The 18,535-nt window shown below is 54.4% G+C and overlaps 1 protein-coding gene across 5 annotated transcripts in view; it reads left to right on the top strand.

Moving 5' to 3' along the window:
* Positions 1-3,566: 3,566 nt before the first annotated feature.
* The window catches only part of LOC106865572, a 30,494-nt gene continuing 15,525 nt past the window's right edge, over positions 3,567-18,535 (top strand). For 2 of the 5 annotated variants that reach the window (XM_024455448.1, XM_024455449.1), the window contains exons 1-5: positions 3,567-3,868; positions 3,964-4,082; positions 4,326-9,545; positions 9,631-9,777; positions 9,861-9,950. In XM_024455448.1, coding sequence (XP_024311216.1) covers positions 8,782-9,545; positions 9,631-9,777; positions 9,861-9,950 — 1,001 coding nt within the window. In that variant the 5' untranslated portion in view covers positions 3,567-3,868; positions 3,964-4,082; positions 4,326-8,781. Of the gene's footprint in view, positions 3,869-3,963; positions 4,083-4,325; positions 9,546-9,630; positions 9,778-9,860; positions 9,951-11,711; positions 12,091-18,085; positions 18,144-18,535 lie in introns of those variants that run through there. The other 3 variants (XM_024455446.1, XM_024455447.1, XM_024455450.1) reach the window with 3 other exon arrangements.

Genomic DNA, 18,535 nt, shown 5'->3' with positions numbered 1-18,535 from the left:
GCATTTTCCTGTTTCCAAAACACTTAGTTCACATTTTGAAGTAGTGTGAAGAAATAATACACTAAGCATTTCATAAAAAGTTTACCAAAATAAACTAGACAAAACTATCTATCTAATGCCACTGGTTTCATATTTTTAGGATTTTTCTACAATTAGTTGTTAACATTTTAATCCAGTGGCAGATTCTCTGTAAATAGAGTTTTCCATGTTTGAATTTAAAAACCAGCTACAGGCACTGACAGGTGGGACCCGGCATCAGAAACTTAATAATCTATTACTATCTATTAAATTGGAGTTGGTGGTGATGGGTGGGTGCCGTACGTCCGTCGTCCCAACTCCCACGCGGCCCTCGCACGCCCGCCCTCTCCTCCCCACACGGCCCGATCCGCCCCTCCTCACAAATCCCGTTCCAAATCCTCCTCACAAATCCGAGACGATCTGCCTCCTCCTCCTCCGAGACGATCCAAGCAGCGGCAGGATCCTAGCGCTGCCCCGCCGCACCGCCTTTTTTGGCCGCTCGCCCCGCCGACACGAGCCCGCATGCACCACGCCGGCAACGCCCGCCCCGACGCACCGCCTGGCTCTGGCCGCCCGCCCGCCCCGCCCCCGTGCGCATCGCCGCCGCGCTGTGCTGCCTGCGCGTCCCGCCCATGGGCGGACCCGAAACATAAAATCCTAATCATCCAATTTGACACACTCAGGACAACCATACACATCAATTGATGAGACCAGGGCATGGAAGAGGCTAAGAAATCAAGAATCATGAAAAGAAAAGATGGAATATGGAAGCTCAGCCTGTCAATTGGGGATTGCCTGACGATGAAGGGCAAGTGACCAGCGATGGTGGGGAATTGGGGATTGAGGACAGGCTTTGGCTGTGCGGCCAACGATGGAGGGCAAGTGACCAGCGAGGGCGTGCGGCTTCGAGGGACCACGGCAACCGCCGGAGGCCAGCGGCGAGCCTGCGAGGGCCGATGGCGACAGGCGCTGCAGATGGACGGGATGCTTCCGTGCATGGGAGTCTCGTGCTCGGTGCTCCCTCGATCACTCCGTTTCGGTTTAACGTAGGTCCGCCCATGCTCTTGCCCGCGGCGCCTGGACCCCCTCGCCGGCGTAGGACGACACGCTGCCAGTTGCGGAGCGCCCACGTCCTGTTGACGGCCAGATCCCAGTGACGAGGATCCGCATGGGGAAGACAACAGTGCCGCTCCTTCGTCCGGCCTCCGTCTGGCCTGCGTCGTCAAGATCCTTCGCGGCGCCTCCTTAGCTGGTCGTCGGCGCCGATGCGCGATGGCGGAGATGGGCATGTCGATAGCGTGGGAGCCTTCCTCCAGCGACGCCGCAGCACTAGCTGCTCCTGAGCGGGCGTTCTGGCGCTACTACTACCGACGCTTTTCTCTATTTTTTCTTTATTTTTGCTGAACTCTTGGCCTAATTGATGGTACATGCAGACCATGCTTTCAAAATTTAATTAGGACATGGATCTGCTCTGAAAATTCCATTGATTTAATTCCCCTCCGTATATAATTTTAGTTTTACCATTTTCCTGGATCTATTTTTTGACCCGATTGGACTTGATCATATGACTAATCGATGATGTGTTGGATTCTTAATTTTCCTTAAAGATCATGGTTGAAACAAGCCCAATATATGTGGCATGGCATCGCAGAGATGCGTGATGGAGCGAAGGGAGAGCAGCATCTTGTCGGGGCTAACATAATTTTCGTATGGGCTAAAAATTATAAAATATGAAATTATATCGGAAAAGACGTTTTCGGTAGACTGAATTAACGTTTTTTCGATCAGAAATTTTGGTAACTGTTAGAGTTGCTCTCAATACGTAGCTACGTGCAAAAGACACCACTTTTGAAAACTTAAGCTAACATGTTTTTCAATTTTTTTCTTCCGTAGCAACGCACGGGCTTTTTGCCAGTAATAATAAAAGGAGAGAGGGAACTCGGGATCCAGTGGGCTTGGCCTGCTAGCACAGTAGCGGGCTTAGGGCCTTTTGTTTTTCCTTTTTCCATTTCTTCTTTTCTTAGGTGGGCCGGGAACTGTGGGCTGGCTCGGGTGGGCTGCCGAGATGGGCCGGCTCGGATGCGGTCCACCAAGGATGGAGCAGAGGCTAGGGAATGCTGGCGGCATTCGGTTCACGGCCATGCCGTTCGCGACGCGCTCTGGACGCGGCCAGTGCGACGCGGAGCGGCATGGGCGGCCGGCGGCGGCGGTCCTAGCTACGGTGGCTATGCGGGGAAGAGGAAGAGGAAAAGGTCGCGCTCACGGGGAGGTGCTCAATGTCGTCGATCGGCACGCGCAGGAGAAGAAGCGGACCGGCGAGGAAGACGCGATGGCGGCGGAGTTCGACGATCGCCGGACTTGGGGAAGATGGCAGTGGGTCCAGCGTCTCGGGGCACGGCGGGGTGCTTCGCGGAACTCTCTTAGTGCGCCAGCGCAGGGAGGCGGCTGGCGGCAGCGGCAGGGCGAATCCGGCACAGGAGAAGGCCAGCGACGGCGAGGCGGCGGCGGTCGGAGACGAGGTCGACGCGGGAGCGCTCCGGGACGCGCGGCTTCGGTGCGACGGCGGCAGGGGCTTCACGAGGTCGGCGCGGTGGTCCCCGAGCAGGGCGGCGGGGCGCGGGAGGGCGTGGTCGCGTGGATCGGCGATGGGCGGCACTTCCGTCGGAGCTCGGGAAGAAGGGCAAGGACGGACGGGGGCAAGGGGGCATGGACGAGGACGGGCGGCGCTGTGCGGGGTTGGTCGATGGGACAGGGAGCAGTGCAAGGAGGCGACGCACACAGGAAGAAGAGGACGCTGCTGAGGTGGGCTGCAGTGCTAATCGGGGCCCACGAGTTGATCTACAGGGTAAAAGGTTCGGTCAAGGGCTGGGCCAAAAGTCCATAGGTCAGGAGTGGGGTGTTGGATAGAGGAGATTTCTTTTCTTTCCTTAATCATTTCTGTCCCAGTTTTGTTTAATTCGTTTGAAGGTCTGAAACAACTCCAAAAATCCTGCAATTTTGCAGGGACTCATATTTTAATTATTTGAGATGGTGCAAAATTTCTCTGGGTCATTGATAATTATTTATGTGGGTTGTTTTAACAGGGTACAAAGTTAGTGTTCACGACACCTTATTAAAAATTTGAGTTCTTAGTCAAATTCATTAATGCATAAATGCAACATGCTTAACCTTAATTAGTCTTACGTAGAATTAATCAAGCTTAATTAAATATACCAAGCTTCATTAATTCTACGGTCGTTACACTTTCCTTTGGCTTCCCTTCCTTTACCTTTCTTGGTTTGCCTGCGAGCCATTCTCTCTCTGCGCGTGGATCCCTTTGCCGTTGGGGCCCGTGCGTCGGTGAATTGGTGTTGCGTAAGAATTGGGTGGGGGATTTCTCTGTCCTGCGATCGATCTGGCGTACTGTTGAGGCTCTGTTTGACCTGCAGCCCCAGTTCCTTCCGTGTATTCCGATCCCGCCGTTGCCCGCATGGCTCTGGCCCTCTGCCACTGGCCTGCGTGTTGTGTGGGGTATGGTTGTCAGTCTCTGTATGGGTTGCTGTGTTGGGCTAGCCTTTTTCCCCATTGCGGTCCGCGTCTTTCCTCCCTCTCTTCCCCCTCCGGTTCTTCCGCGGCTGCCCTGCGGTGCGCTGTTCCGCGTCTTATCTTTGCCGTCCTCCTACTTTTCGACTTCTTTGACTTCTGCATTGGCCGGCGAAGAAGGACGCTCGGCTTACCTGCTCGGAGTGGCTCATGGCCCCTGTGTCGTCACTCATCTTCGGGAAGGACGTCCGTCGCACAGGGTCGCTGTATCCATGTCGTCACTGTGCCGCCTTGGGCGCCGAGGGCGGGCGCGTTTCTTCGACCGGGGGTAGGGGGGTTGCTGCCGCTGGGGCTTCTGGTCTTATCCCTTTCCCTGTTCCTCTCTCCTGTTTTGGCGATTTGCTCGATTTCTTTTCTGTGCAGGCACGGGCGGCCCATGCCATCGCCGGAAGCCATGTCATCATGCGTGCTCAGGCTCCACTGTTGCTGCCGTGTGTTGATTCGACGGCCACATTGTGCTTCGCTTGGCCTATAAAAACCAGGTCCGTCGTTCGGTTCGGGTACCCTGATCCTCCTTCCTCCCCCGGCTCCCGTCCCTTGCCCCGCTCATTGTGGTTGTTCTTTGATCTTCGTTGGGCCTGCGTGGCGGTTTCGCGCCGGCTCCGGCTCGGAGATCTTTGTGCGGTGGCCGTTCCTGGTTACTGCCTTCGTTTCTCAGTCATGCATGTTGCTTTCCTTTGTGGCTTTTGCATCTAATTACTGTCCTATTTTCCTTGTTTGTGCAGGTCATCGTTGTTGTGAAGCTCGTGTCTTCTGGCTGCAGCCTCTACCGGGTGCCTGGATCTGTTTGGTACGTTCTTGTCTCTGTTTGTTCCGCCAGTTTTTCCTTCTTTGTCGGTCGGTCGGTTGCTGGTTTCCTTGTCTGCGCTTATTCTTCGCCTCTGCTCCGTTCGTTGCTGCGGTTTCTCTTTGGTTCTCCTCTGTTGCGCCACCGCGTCCGTCCTTGCCATGGATTAACAATTCCTGGCCTGTAGGAAGGTTATCTGGTCTGAGTGTTCCAGGATTTGCTTCGGTGGGGGTTCATGCTCAAGGTATAAAGCTTACTGTGTACTATCAAGTTTTCTTTGTTATCTCTCGCAAAAAAAAGTTTTCTTTGTTATTATTGTACTCGTTGCTAATTACTTTCTGCTTCTTTGTCATGTGGTCCTGTGCGTGTGTGTGGTTTTTGTCTTTTGGTGTTGTACTCGATAGAAGCCTGTTTGTGGCCGTGTGTCTGCTACCAATTAGTTATGATGTTTGTGCTTGTGCCTTCGTATATTCCTCTGTTGCAAGACGTAGCTGCTCGTTGTGGCCTTAGTTATTTTTTGTACACGTGAGGTTCTAGAAGATGGCACGAACTTGGCTGGTGTGGAACTCGGTTTGCCAGTTTTAGACGAGGGCCATGTGCCTCGGGCTGAGTTTTTTTTTGGGGATGCGGCCTGCTTGGGTTGTCAGCAGCGTACGAGCATGCTACTATGTAGGCCGTCCGGTTTTACAGTCTGTCTACGGTTTTGTTGTCTGTGACTACAACTACTAGTCTATGGTGGCGTATAGAGATGGTATCTGTTCTGCGGTTTCGTTGACTGCTGCTTCATTCCATCGTTCATTTTGTCCACAGGCTTGTTGCAGCTCACTGGGTTTAGAACCTGATGCTGCTGATGTTCGGTACGAATGGTTGGGTTGTCTTTGTCGTCCACTCTCTCGTCACTCCAATTTTTTATTTAATTTTTTGGCAATTTCAGTCGTCGCCGACGGTCCTGAGTAGTGATACTTCGTTGTCATTCCTAATCTATGGTTGTATATTTAGTTGATTTTCAGAGATGTTTGTTCATTGGATTCTATTGACCATCCAGAGACAGCCCTGTTGTAATTCTATGATTATATTTCAGCTGCGTCTTAGTCTCCACATGCAGAGTTCTATTTTTAGTGCATCTTTAGTTGTTGTAGTCACTTTTAGTCGCTATTGTCATGGATATACCATGGATAAAAATGAATTTGCATTCTCGGTTGTCCTAAACATATGAGTTTTTAGTCTTATTGTCTTATGAGTTATGTTTGTTTCTGCGTCTAGGCTCTGTGGCATGTTAGACTTTGTTAACTCGGGTGGAAAATTAATGATTTGTCAGAGTGGTCATCGATGTTCCATGGATAAAGAAATTGATTTAACGGTCTCTGTAGTCATTAATAAATGAATTTAGAAAATTGTGTTTCTAAGACTTGGTGCTGTATTCTACTCCCCATGTGTGGCAGTCCTCCTATGATTATGTTTGTTGCTGTGGCTGGATTCTATGATTTGTCCATGATTACTGTCATAGGTAGAGAAAGGGTAGTCTATGGCTCCATGTACCGTGATTAGGTAAATTAAAAAACTGAGCTTCATGCTGCATTTTGTTCTTCGTGATTGTTGCAATTGTTGTATTTCATCGGGAGATTGTGTGGTTGTCTTGTGGTTATGTTTCTTGCTGCGGCTAGGTTATATGGTTCCTCCATCTCTACTGTCGTGGATAGAAAAATAATACTTTGTGACCCTCTGTAATTGTGAATAATAATCGATTCTACTGGCTATTCAGAGGGTGGTGTGTTCGTCTTTATTAACACGGTGGAAAATTAATGATTTGTCAGTCTACGTGGTTATCGATGTTCCATGGATCAAGAAATTGATTTAAAGGTCTCTGTAGACATTTGTAGATGAATTTAAAAAAATTGTGTGGCAATCCTCTTATGAATGTGTTTGTTGTTGCGGCTGAATTCTATGGTTTGTCCATGACTACTGTTGTAGATAGAAAAAGGGTGTTTGTAGCTCTTTGTATCACCATTAGGTAAATTAAAAAACTGAGACTACTGTATCATGATTGTCCCAACTGTTGATCCTCTGATTCGTAAGCATAGCTGCAGGTCTTAAATTATCCATTCATTCACTTAAAAAGATTGTGGGTAGTTCTCTTATGATTATGTTTCTTGCTGTGGCTAGGTTATATGATTCCTCCATTGTCGGAGCCCGAAACTCCGGATCGGGGATGACGGGCACCCCTTTTATAGTTCGGTGGTAGGCAGTGGGGATCGCTCTGGCGATCGCCGGCGTGACCAAAAACACGAAGTGTGGCACCGAGGATTTTACCAACGTTCGGGCCACCCGGAGGTGTAAAACCCAAGTCCTGCTTTGTGTCTGCATTCCTTGGAATTATGCGTTCTTACAAGTTGCCGGGATGGTTCCCGAGCCTAGCTACTTGTACTTCTACGAGCCTATTGAACTCAAATGGAGCCGAACCCTTTGAACAGTGGCATTGGTCCTACTGTTATACACAAGGGGATACCACAGGTGCCAATATTTACCACGCGACACGTTAGCCAAGTGCGTGTCGAGGGAACAGGTGAGGTGGCTCGCGAGCCAGGTTGTGCTTCATGCAGCGATCGACCTACTGTTTACCGAGGGAAAACGTGTTCTGGGTTCACCGTCGTAGGCTTGCTGTGCAATACTAGACCTATAGTCCTAGCTCTGCCGGAGCATTAAATGCCCTGTCTTCACTATGCTTCGCCTTTTCACCTGTCCAGCCAAGCGGGAGCTTGCCGGGGATGAGCCCCTAGTTGAGGGGCTGTCCTGGCTGCGGGGGAGCGCGATCCCCCCTTGCCGGGTGAAGCTTCCCGGGCTGCGCCTGCCCGGGTAGCTTTCCTTGCGGGGAATTGTCGTTGCGACCCAGGCGTCTTAGCAGCAATAGGGACCCCGTGGTCCACTGGTGCGACAGTAGCCCTCGGTCGTGACGCATTGGTCCTAGGGGAGCCCGGGACCCGGCCACGTAGGCCGCCAACTCGGTTCCACCCTTGTGGGTAGAACGGTCAGGAGTGTGATTCGCGCCTCCACTCCCCACGGTTAACTGGAGAGTTCAGGCCACGTCGCACACCCTGTCTTGACTCACCCACGAGTTTAGGGCTCTTTACTGTAGATCGTGGGGGTGAACGTTGCAGCCTTCCAACCCTCGATAAAAACCCAGGGCCGGCTGCACAAAGCCTCCCCTACGGTTCCCCCTCTGCTTCCTCTTCAAGTTTTCCTTGCAATCTTGCCTTAGCCAAGTTCTCTCCTCGCATCCCCATGCAGTTGAAAGCTCCCAAGCGCTCCAAAGCCGCCGCCAACAGCAAGGCCGAGAAGTCCGGCAAGAAAGAGCTGTCGGAGAAGGAGAGGGAGATGAGGGCCAAGTTCGCCTTCTTCAGGCCTGGCTACAACGGCGAGGGCGTGGAGAAGTTGACTCTGGCGCTCGCCACTGGGCTCAACAAGATCAGGCCGACGCGGGTCCTGCCCTTTTGCACGGATCATGACGACCACTACTTCCGGGTGTTCGGACACTTCGTCCTTGCCGGGTTTGTGCTGCCACACTCCTTTTTTCTTCACGGAATCATGGAGTTATATGGGCTCCAGCTTGCGCAGCTTCACCCCAGCTCTTTTTTCAAATTGGCGGTCTTCCAACACCTCTGCGAAGCATTCGTAGGGGTGATGCCATCGGTGGCGCTGTTCCGCCACTACTATTACTCCCAGACCGAGAAGGGGGCACCGATGTCCTCTAGGGTGGTAATTCCGCTTCCGCGATGAGCTGCGGTCGGAGTTCATCGAATTGGGGAAGAAGAAGATCGACACGGAATGGCGCCGGGACTGGTGCTGGATGCGCACAGATGAGTTCTACCAGGAGTGCACCGCGCCACCCGAGGGCTCTAGGGACTGGACGTTCCGAGATGCTAGGGACGCCGAGCTGGCCCCCATTTGTGACAAAATCATGGCGCTCGACTCGAGTATACCCGGTACAACCCAGCCGGGGACCCACAAGGAAGCCTATTACGACTCCAGGAGTCTACATGCCAAATCTTGCGACTCAAGATAAGGAAGATTAATTAGAGTGTATCTCCTCCTTGTAACCGACTTGGACTCTACCTTAGACCTGAGTTCCTGCATATATTAAGGACCAGGAGGGGGAGCCAAGAGGACGCCCCTAACTTAGATAGAAGTCGCCTAGAAGCACTCATCAACTCTATGCATCTAGATTCTGCGGCACCCCATTGTAATCGACTCATCAATATAGGTCCGACAAGCAGGACGGAGGGGTATTACCTCATTGAGGGCCCTGAACCTGGGTAAATCGTGTCCCCTGTGTCCTTGTTAGCCGACGAGTTCGCCAACACACACTCGAAATCTTTCCTAGATACAAGTCCATCAATATGGACATTGTCAAAGTCACATCTTCATCAGCAGGCCTCTCGGATATGGACGTGGCACGCAACTACATTGGGAGGTGCATAGAGCCCCTACAACGGCGCTCACGCCCAACGTGGTTGTACACCGAGTCGGATGACCACACCCGGCTGCAGCGCCAAGGACTGACGCCGTTGGAGATCCGAACCTGGGTGAAGGGAATCACCGGTGAGGACGCTCCCTTCACGGAGGTGCCGGCGGGAGCTGTGGCGCTCCATGCCAGGGTTCCAAACCCTGGGGCGCTCAACTACCCACTCTGCAACGAGTGGGGAATTGAGTCAGACCCGCTGTCTGGCAGTCCTCCCCCGCAACCTAGGACACGTACTAGCAAGGAGCCAGCATCGGAGAGTGAGGGGGAAGACGACTCGGAGTGGGACTCTGAGGGAACGGAAGGTGCCGACGCCGGCGACGATCCCCACCATTGTGCCGACGAATCCTCCGGAGGCGAAAAACACCGGGAGGTCGAAGGCGGCAAGGCGGAGGACAACGATGACGACGACGACGTCCCTCTGTTGAGGCTGGCGGTGGCACATGGGGCGAGCCAGCATGGGGCTGGTTCGTCCACCCAAGCCCCACCTCCAGACGCGGGAGCGGAAGGATCTGCCGGCAGCAGAGGGGCTTCAGAAGCCGCCTCTATCGCGTCGACGGCGCCTCAGGCGCCACGAGTGGGGAAGTGTCCTCAAGTAGGCGGCATCTTCGCTGATCGGGTGCTTGTGCTCAACCCGCCAAGGTAACCCACCTCCAACCGAATTCTCAAGTTTTTTGTTCTTCCATTTTCTTTGCTAACTCACGCCTCCGTACTTGTAATGCTACAGGTCTTCGGTGAAGAGGGGGCAATCCGGTATGCCACTAGCATCTCCTCCGCTTGCGCTGGTTGCCGTGCATGGTTTCTTGGCTGGGGCTGCCCACCGGCGATGTGGACATTCCTGTCCACACTCCACAGGATACAGGCCCGGGATCAGGTAACCCCCGCACCCACATACCCTGTGGGTACAATTAACTTGGTAACCTTTCTGATTTCCTGCGCATGTCATGACACTTGCAGGGGCCGACGTAGTTGCCAGGGGACCCCAGCAACGGGACCTGGTGTGGGTGAAGGATCACCGCATACGGAAGGGGAGGGAGCCCAGCAAAGGTACTCGCCCTTCGCCTGCTGTCTAATATACAAACTCTGTTTTACAGTGCATGCGGGAACTGCATTTGCACCCGAGGTTGTAGTGGAGCGCGCGGCTGACTCCAGCTCTAAGGCCGGAGCCCTCCGCAGGGACGCTGCACCTGCAAAGCACCTTCACGTGACTCCACCGGAGGGGGTGAGGATATGGTGGGGGAGCCGGCGATGCCCTGGGAAGCGCTAAACAAACAGCACAACCCGAGGTAGCTGGTGAAGGCACGCTGCAGCCCGACGCGACAGGAAGATGCGGCCAGTACAAGCCACAGAGCCCCCAGCCTGACCCTGTGAGCGGGCCAGGAACCGAGGAGTCCAGAGAGCTGCGAGCGGTGTCGCCGGGTATCGAGGAGGTCACAGACGGTCGCGACAGGAGCCTCAACCTTTGCCGGGGCCGCCTCTAGCTTCAGGGCGGTGCAATCGCCGGGCGCGCATGGAACCCAATCTCCTAGGATCCTAGCGTCTTCTAGCAAGGCCACCAAGTGATCGACTCCATCCAGCGGCAACAGCTGGCATTCGTCAACCTCTACAACGACGCGCAGCATCACCAAGCCCTCGTCTTGGCAGAGCTGGACGCTGTGCGGAAAGAAGCAGAGGAGCAGCGCTTGGAGCTGCAGCAGCTCTGGGAGGTGGTCCAGTGGGCCCAGCAAACTCAGGCTGCGGTCACCGAGCCCTCGGTCCCAGAAGCCGAACTCCAGCGCCAGCTGCGGGAGCAGCAGCCAGAGCACCATCGGGCACTCGAGCTGCTGGAATCAACGCACGCCAAGGCTGAAGACGAGCACATGGCGGCGTTGGATACCTTCCAGGAGTGGCTCAAGGAGAAGAAGAACCTGCTCACTGGCTACTCCATGGAGATCCAACGGCTACGCTGGGAAATCGAGGAGCGGGAAATGGCTGCGGAGGCAGCAGCAGAAGCCTCTGCACAGCGGGAGAATGAGCTGCAGAAGCCTCGAGGGGCAACTCAAAGCTGCCTAGGAAGCCAACTCCTCCCTCCAGGGCGAGCTGACCAGGGCGCGGTCAGAAGTTCAGCAGATCGACGAGTACAACCAGGAGAAGGTGTCCAAGATCGGCAAGCTGAAGGACGAGTGCCGCGGCCACAAGTTCGAGGCTGAGCTGGCTTGGCTAAAATTCACCGAACCGGTTACTCAGGAGCAGAAGGAGTCGGCCGGGCTGAAGATGCTGGCGGACTCGGCGACAGAGGCGCTGTGGGAGTTCAACACCCCGACGACGTTGTTCAACGGAGCTGACTTCAGCAGCTTCACCACCTTCTCCGCCGACTTCACTGGACGACTGCGTGGGCTCGGCGACTGCATCCGAGCCTTTGGTGGCCGGCAAGTGGGCATTCATGCCCAACAGGTTGCTGGACAGATCCTTCCTCGAGTCCACCTCACGCACCCTGACTTCCCCTTCGAGTCCGTCTTCGATGCCTGGTCGGACGAGGATGAAGCACAGACCCACAGCGAGGCTGTCAAGGGCGTTGTGGACGAGGAGGAGGACGCAGGAGAATCGCGTGCCCTCGATGCCCCTCCTGCTTTGTGTTCTTGTTTTCATTCTACTTTTGCTGCGAGTGGCACGTAGCGCCTTTTTAAACAATTGTAATTTCGCTTATTAGTTCGTGACCTCATTTGCTATTTAAGAACTTCTTCTCTTAGTCAAGTTCGACTACTATGTTTATAACTGGCTTGCCGGGCAGGTTACTCAATTTTTGTGTGTCATGCCTTGTGTTGCCAGGAACTCGCCCATCACTTACTCAGCCAGACCAAGGACCCGGGACGAACCCGTAGTGCCAACCTGGGCCGAGCAGCAGTGGCGAGCCAATCCACTTGCGGGTTAACTACTCCCAAGCATGCGTTCTGGGACGGATCCGCGAAACCCACATGGGGAGTGTACTCCCCCCCCCCCAGGCGTCCTTTCTACACAATGGCTAAACAAAGAACTGAGCCCATCCCAGCAAGCAAACGCTATGGAGAGAAAACCAAGAACTCTGAGCGAGGTACTTAGATCTGTTTTGTTGAGTGTGAAATCCTCGCACTCGGGCACCCGTGTGAGGGATACAGCAAGGGCGCGGTGGGGAGAGCACCCCTGGTGTCACACCAAGGCATGCACTCACCACCACATCTTTGGAGCATCCCTCGCCTTCGTTCTTCTTGCACTTGGATAGAACCGCGCTCACCACGGCCTTTATATAACCGCAGCGACGCATCTTGCCTCCGTGCATGTCCATCCACCAAGGCACACGTGGGGACCCGCACTGCCCTTTCCTGCAACAAGCCTCGAAACGATCGCCATACATATGCAACTTGCTCACAAGGTGACACAATCCGTGGGAGCACCACGGGCACCACAGTGTGTCTGAACGGTTTTTTGCCTGCACGTTAGATGCTCGCGGCGACCAAGGCGCACAATGATAAAATTTTGAAATGCACGAAAAACAACATACTATCAAGAGATAGGCACACGACATACAATAGACAACCTCCTGCCTCCCAGCCCCCGGGCACAGAAGCGTCGAACTCAAACTTGGATGTGAGCATACTTTACTTTCCAAATGTGCTTTGCCAGCACGATACACGTTACGGGCTGGCCCGGCAAAGGTATGGCTTCGTTCTAGGTGGTCTGACAAAAAGCTTGGTTATCGGGGTTCCGACAGCCCCTTGCTCACAGCCAAGAATGAGGAGACAATTCTGTGCACCTAGAGCAGGAGACAGAAGCAGATACTTAGTGACAAGATAACATCGAGTTAAGGAAACACTTATCTTTATTCACATTTCACTAGCGGTTTACAAACAGGCCTCGCCCGGCTACACTAGCTTCAAGAGGCACGATGCAGCAGTATCACCTGTGGGCAGAGCACCGCCACTTCACGGGTAGAACCTGTGCATGTGCTCAATATTCCAGTCTGGTCACTTGCACTACCCAGAAGGGGCCCTCCCAGTTTGGAGTCAACTTGTTCCTGGCCTTCGTTCCTTGTATCCGATGCAAGACGAGTTCTCCAACCTCGAGCCCCCGTGTCGGAGCACGGAACTCCGGCACCGGGGATGCTGGACAACCCCTTTTTGTAGTTCGGTGGTGGGCAGTGGGGATCGCTCTAATGATCGCCAGCGTGGCCAAACACACGAGGTGTGAGACAGTTGATTTACCCAGGTTCGGGCCACCCGGAGGTGTAATACCCTCGTTTTTGTGTTTGGATTCCACTGGTTTAACTGTGCATACAAGTTGTTGGGGGTAGCTCCCAGGCTAGCTACTTGGACTGGTAAGAGCCTCAGGACTCTGCCTATCTTACAGCTATGCCTCTTCGAGAGAGTAGACTACTAGAATGTTGAACTAAGAGAGAATCGAACCAAGTAAGTTTCGAACACTTTGCTCGATGGCCTTGGTCCTCCTTTTATACACAAGGGGATACCACAGGTGCCAACGCTCACAGAACGACACGCTAGCCAGGTACGTGTTGGGGTAACTGGCAAGGTGGCTCAGGCGAGCCACGCTGTGCTTCATGCAACGGTCGATCCACTGTTTATACAGAGTAAAACGTGTTCTAGCTTCACCGCAGTAGGCTTGATGTGCAAGACTAGACAGGCCGCTCTAGCCCTGTCGGAACTTTTAATGAGCTGTTTCCTCGGTGCTTCGCCTTTCCACCTGTCCAGCCAAGCGGGGGCTTGCCGGGTAGGAGCCCCGACTGCGAGGCTCCTCTGCTTGCGGGGAGCTCTTTTCCCTTTCTGGGTGAAGCTTCCCGAGGTTGCGCCTTCCCGGGTTGCTTGCCTTTCCAGGAACCGCCACTGCGACCCACGCGTCCAGTAACACTGGGGACCCCGTAGGCCACTGGTGCGACAACAGCCCCCGGGCGTGGGCCGGCAAGGGTTGTTCCCGGGGTAGAGCCATCCTTGGTCGGTTGCCGGGCTACGCCCTCACCGACGCGTGGGTTCCAGTGTAACCCGGAACCCGGCTGCGTAGGCTGCTGATTCAGTTCCACCCTTTCGGGTGAAACGGTCAGCAGCGTGAATTGCGCCCCTGCTCCTCACGTCTTGACGGGGAGTTTGAGCCATGTCGCATGTCCTGTTCTGCCTTACTGCAGCTTTAAGGACTCTTTACTGCTGATCGTGGGAGAGACCGTTCAACCCTCCGTCCTCTCATAACTATTCAAGGCCGGCGGCGCAAAGCCTTGCCCATTACTTCACCTATGTTTCCACTTTGAGCTCTCTTGCCACCTTGTCCCAGCCAAACCTTCCCCTCGCATCCCCATGGCTCCGAAAGCTCCCAAACGCCCCAAGGCCCCCGCCGGCAGCAAGGGCGAAAAGGCTGGCAAGAAGGAGCTGACGGAGAAGGAGAAGAGGGAGAAGGAAGAGAGGGCCAAGTACGCCTTCTTCAAGCCCGGCTACAATGGCGAGGGCGTGGAGAAGTTGACCCTAGCGCTCGCCACGAAGCACAGCGAGTTTGGGCCGACCCAGATCTTGCCCGTCAGCGCGGACCGCGACGATCACTACTTCCGGGTCCGCTTCATCCTTACCGAGTTCGTGCCGTCGCATTTGTTCTTTCTTCACAAGTTCACCCCACCTCCTTCACATTGGCGGTCTTCCAACACCTCTGTGAAGCATTCATGGGGGTGATGCTGTCAGTGGCGCTGTTCCGCCACTACTACTGCCCTAGGACGGAGAAGGGTGCTCCGCTGTCCTCGAGGGTGGTATTTTGCTTCCGCGACAAATTGCGGGCCGAGTTCATCGAGTTGGGGAAGAAGAAGATTGAGAGTGAGTGGCGTCGAGACTGGTGCTGGAAGCGCGCCGATGATCTCATGGAGTTCTACGAGGAGCCCATTGCGCCATCGAAGGGCGCTATGGACTGGACGTATCGCGATGCCAGGACGCCGAGCTGGCTCCCATCTGCGATAAGATCTTCGCGCTCCGGCAGGTAGGTCTCTTGGATATGGATGTGGCACACAACTACATTGGGAGGCGCGTAGCCCCCCTGGAGCGACACACACACCTAGCGTGGATGTACAACGGGCAGGGTGACCGTACCCGGCTGCATCGCACGGATCTGACTCCGGCTGAGGTCCAACTCTGGGTGAAGGGCATCACCAGTGAGGATGAAGCTTTCAAGCCGCTGCCGGCGGGGGCCGTGGCAATCCACGCCTGGATCCCGAACCCTGGGGCTCGGAATTATCCACTCTGCGACGAATGGGAAATCTTGGAGGATCCCACATCCGGCAGCCCTCCCCCGCAACCCAGAATCCGTACTGGAAAGGAGCCAGCGACGGAAGGACAGGAGGAGGAAGACTCGGACTGGGACTCTGCCACCTCGGAGGATCCAAGTGTCCGCGACGAACCTTCCATTGGCGCCAGCAAAGGCTCCGGGGACGGCGAGTCCCAAGAGGTCGGTGATGGCGCGGTAGAAGAGGATGATGACGATGACAACGATGACGTGCCTCTGTTGAGGCGGACGGCGGCGCAAAGGGCGAGCCAACACGGGGCCGGCTCGTTGTCCCAAGCCCCATCGTCAGGAGCAGTAGCGGCAGATCCTGCCGGCAGCGGAGGGGCTGCAGGAGCCAGCTCCGCCGCACCAATGGCGCCACAAGTGCCACCCGCGCTGTTGTCGCTCGGTGCTCCGACACCGGGGGCGTGCGGCCACGTCCCCCTCTTAGGTTCAGTAGGGGCGTCCCCCCTCTTAGGTTCGGCAGGGGCATCTGGGGCAGAGACCCGGCGATCGCCGGCACGGCTGGTGAGGGCCAGCGGGCCCGGCGAGACGGAGTGCTAGGGGTGCGCGCTAATCCAAGAACAGATGCACGCACGTTTTTACCCAGGTTCGGGCCACCCGGAGGTGTAAAACCCTACGTCCTGCTTGTCTGAGCTGATATTGATTGCGGATCAAATGTTTACCAGTTGCCGGGCAAGCTCCCGGGTTTTCTCTCAATGGCTAGGTACTCCTCACTGCTCTCTGCTGGCTGTCTACTAGAGCCAACTAAGCTTCTGCCGAGCGAGCTGAGCGCACTTGCTAAACTGAGCCAAAAAAATGCGGAACCCCCTGACCGTTGGCATGGGTTCTCCTTTTATACTAAGGGGATGCCAGAGGTGCCACGGTGCCGGGCTACAAGTGTCCAGCGGGGAGGCACACAACTCCCCCGGGTGAGCTGGTGGCGTGCATGGGTGCCACCTCCGCTGCTAGGGCCCTAAAACCCTAGGGTAGGATTGGACAACCACTGTTCCTTTGATCGGACGGGTAACTACCCGTCGGTTGGCTCATTTACTGAGCCATGCGCCTCACTCCTTGCCTTGGTGGGACCGCGTGTCCCACGCCCGCCACGCGCCCGCGTGGCGCTGTCCACTAGGCCCCACGCTCGAGGCAGGGGCACGCGCCTGGGAACCCCCAGTCCAGCAAGTCGACCCTGGGAAGCACCCGGGCCCAACGCACCCGGGAACCCCCTCCGGGGAAGCAGCTTCCCGGGAGGTGCCGAGGCGGGAATATTCCCCGAAGCCCCGCTAGCCCCTTCCGGGCTGGTAGCTTGCCGGGGAGCTCATAGACGCTCCCCTGGATGAGACCTTCCCGGGAACTCGGGAACGGGGCCCACGCGTCGCGCAGCGGTGGTACCCCGGGTGCCACTGGTGCGACACATGGTAAAACATGATTTTACAAAGTTTCTGAAATTTATTTGGACCAATTTGGAGTTCAAAATCAAAATTTATCAAAGAAATAAGAAAAACAGAAAAGAAAAGGGTTAAAAGAAAAAAAAAAGAGAAAAGCGGACCGGCCCGGCCAAAATGGGCCGCACCGGCCTAGTTCCGCGCGCCCGAGCCGAACCGACCGGCGCGGTCCACGCGCGCGCCCGCACCGAGCCGCTGACTGGCGGGGCCCGCCTGTCAGGGTCGTCTTCCTCGTTTGGAAGGCGCCTGCGTGCACCGCACTGCCTGCCGTTTTCGCCGCCGCGCGCTCACCGCCGCAATCTCCTCGTCCCGTCCTTCGTTTTGCAGCCCCGAGCGCGTCCATTTAAACCCCACGACCTCCTCTCTTCATCCCCCTTGCTTCCCCAGTCAATTACGAGCCCACGCCGAAGAAATTTCTCGCCAGAGTTCGCCCGCGCCGCCGCCGCTTTCTCTCTCGCCGACGAAGTCTCGGTGAGCCATCCTCGTCGCCGTTTGCTCCTTCGTTTCCCTCGCTCTCGCGCATCTCCTGACGCGCGCCGCCTTTGTTTTTGTGCCCTGCAGCACCCCCGACGACCCGTCCCGAAGCTCGCCGGAGTCCGGTGACCGCGCCGCCGTCTTCGCGCCGTCCTAGGCAAGCCCTCCGACCTCCCGAAGCCGCGTCGACCCCGTCCCCGTCTCCGCCGTGCCACGCCGCAACGTCCCCGGCCATCCCCGCGTTGCCAGCCTCGCCGGAGCACCCCGCGCCGCCGCCGCCGGAGCCCGCACCGCCGCCGGAAGCCTAGAACTCGCCGGTGAGCTCCATCTCCAATCTCGGCCGTTGGATCTGGATCAACGGTCGAGATTAGAACATTTTATTCCTTATTAAAGGAACCGGTATGCGCCTATTAGATGCTGACATGTGGCGCTTTAAATAAAATGAAAAATGTAATTTTAATCCCCCGGGATTAATTAAATGGCACTTTTGCAGAAAAACCCCTGTAACTTCAAATGATCATATCTTTTGATCTGTTTGGCCAAATTTAATGAACCACACCTTTTTGGAATCCTTAGGAAATGTAGAATCTTTTGGCAGTGTCCAATTTCAAATTTTAAATTTTGAATCACATTCAAATTACATAATAGAGTTTAATACCTTTTAAATAATAACTAATTATTTATAAGTCTTTTTTGAATGAAACCAGTGCCCAATTTTTTTTTATTATCCCCTGTCCAATGGGACAGGGAAATAAATATTTTGAATTAAATTATTTGGCAGATGCCATTAGAACCTTATTTATGGTTTTAATAGTTTGTTTTTGCCTTTGTCTAAAAATCCTAATGCAATTCTTTTAATTGCTAATGCTTAAGATCAGTAGATTACCCGAATAAAATAAACCCAATCATGTCACATGTTTGCATCGCATCATAGCATACATTCTTTTGTCATGTTTGAATTGTGTGTTTATGTATGTGTATGTTTGTTTGATTGTATAGTATTCTCAGAGAGCGAACCTTGCGATTGTGACGAGTGTTTGAACTCCAACTACTACCAAGGCAAGTTCACTTTGATCATATCCTATTACTATTTTAATATTAAAATACTTATGCATTAGAGTTGTTTGTATAAATGCATTGATAGGACTGTTACTCGTACTTATGCTAGCTATGATTGACCTACTAGCTATAGGGTTACCTTTGCCCTTAATCCTCCACCAAGAGCCATCGTGATTAGTATTGCTTAGCCATGCTATGTTAGTAAACGTGGGAGGGAATCTCAATCACTATGAAATGAAGATGTGGAGTGATTTTGGAAACTTGGCAAAACAACCCTAATGAACCATTCCTAGGTGGACTGCTTTGAGATTTTGAGATGTTATGCGACGTCAGGTCCATTTCTATGGGTCCCTCTGAGTCGAGTCTCCATGGATTCAGAGATGGATCGTC

This window comes from Brachypodium distachyon, chromosome 5 (genome assembly GCF_000005505.3).
Source record: "Brachypodium distachyon strain Bd21 chromosome 5, Brachypodium_distachyon_v3.0, whole genome shotgun sequence".
In the NCBI taxonomy this organism is placed as follows: domain Eukaryota; kingdom Viridiplantae; phylum Streptophyta; class Magnoliopsida; order Poales; family Poaceae; genus Brachypodium; species Brachypodium distachyon.
The sequence above is the reverse complement of the archived record's forward strand: the minus strand, read 5'-3'. Positions and strand labels throughout refer to the sequence as shown.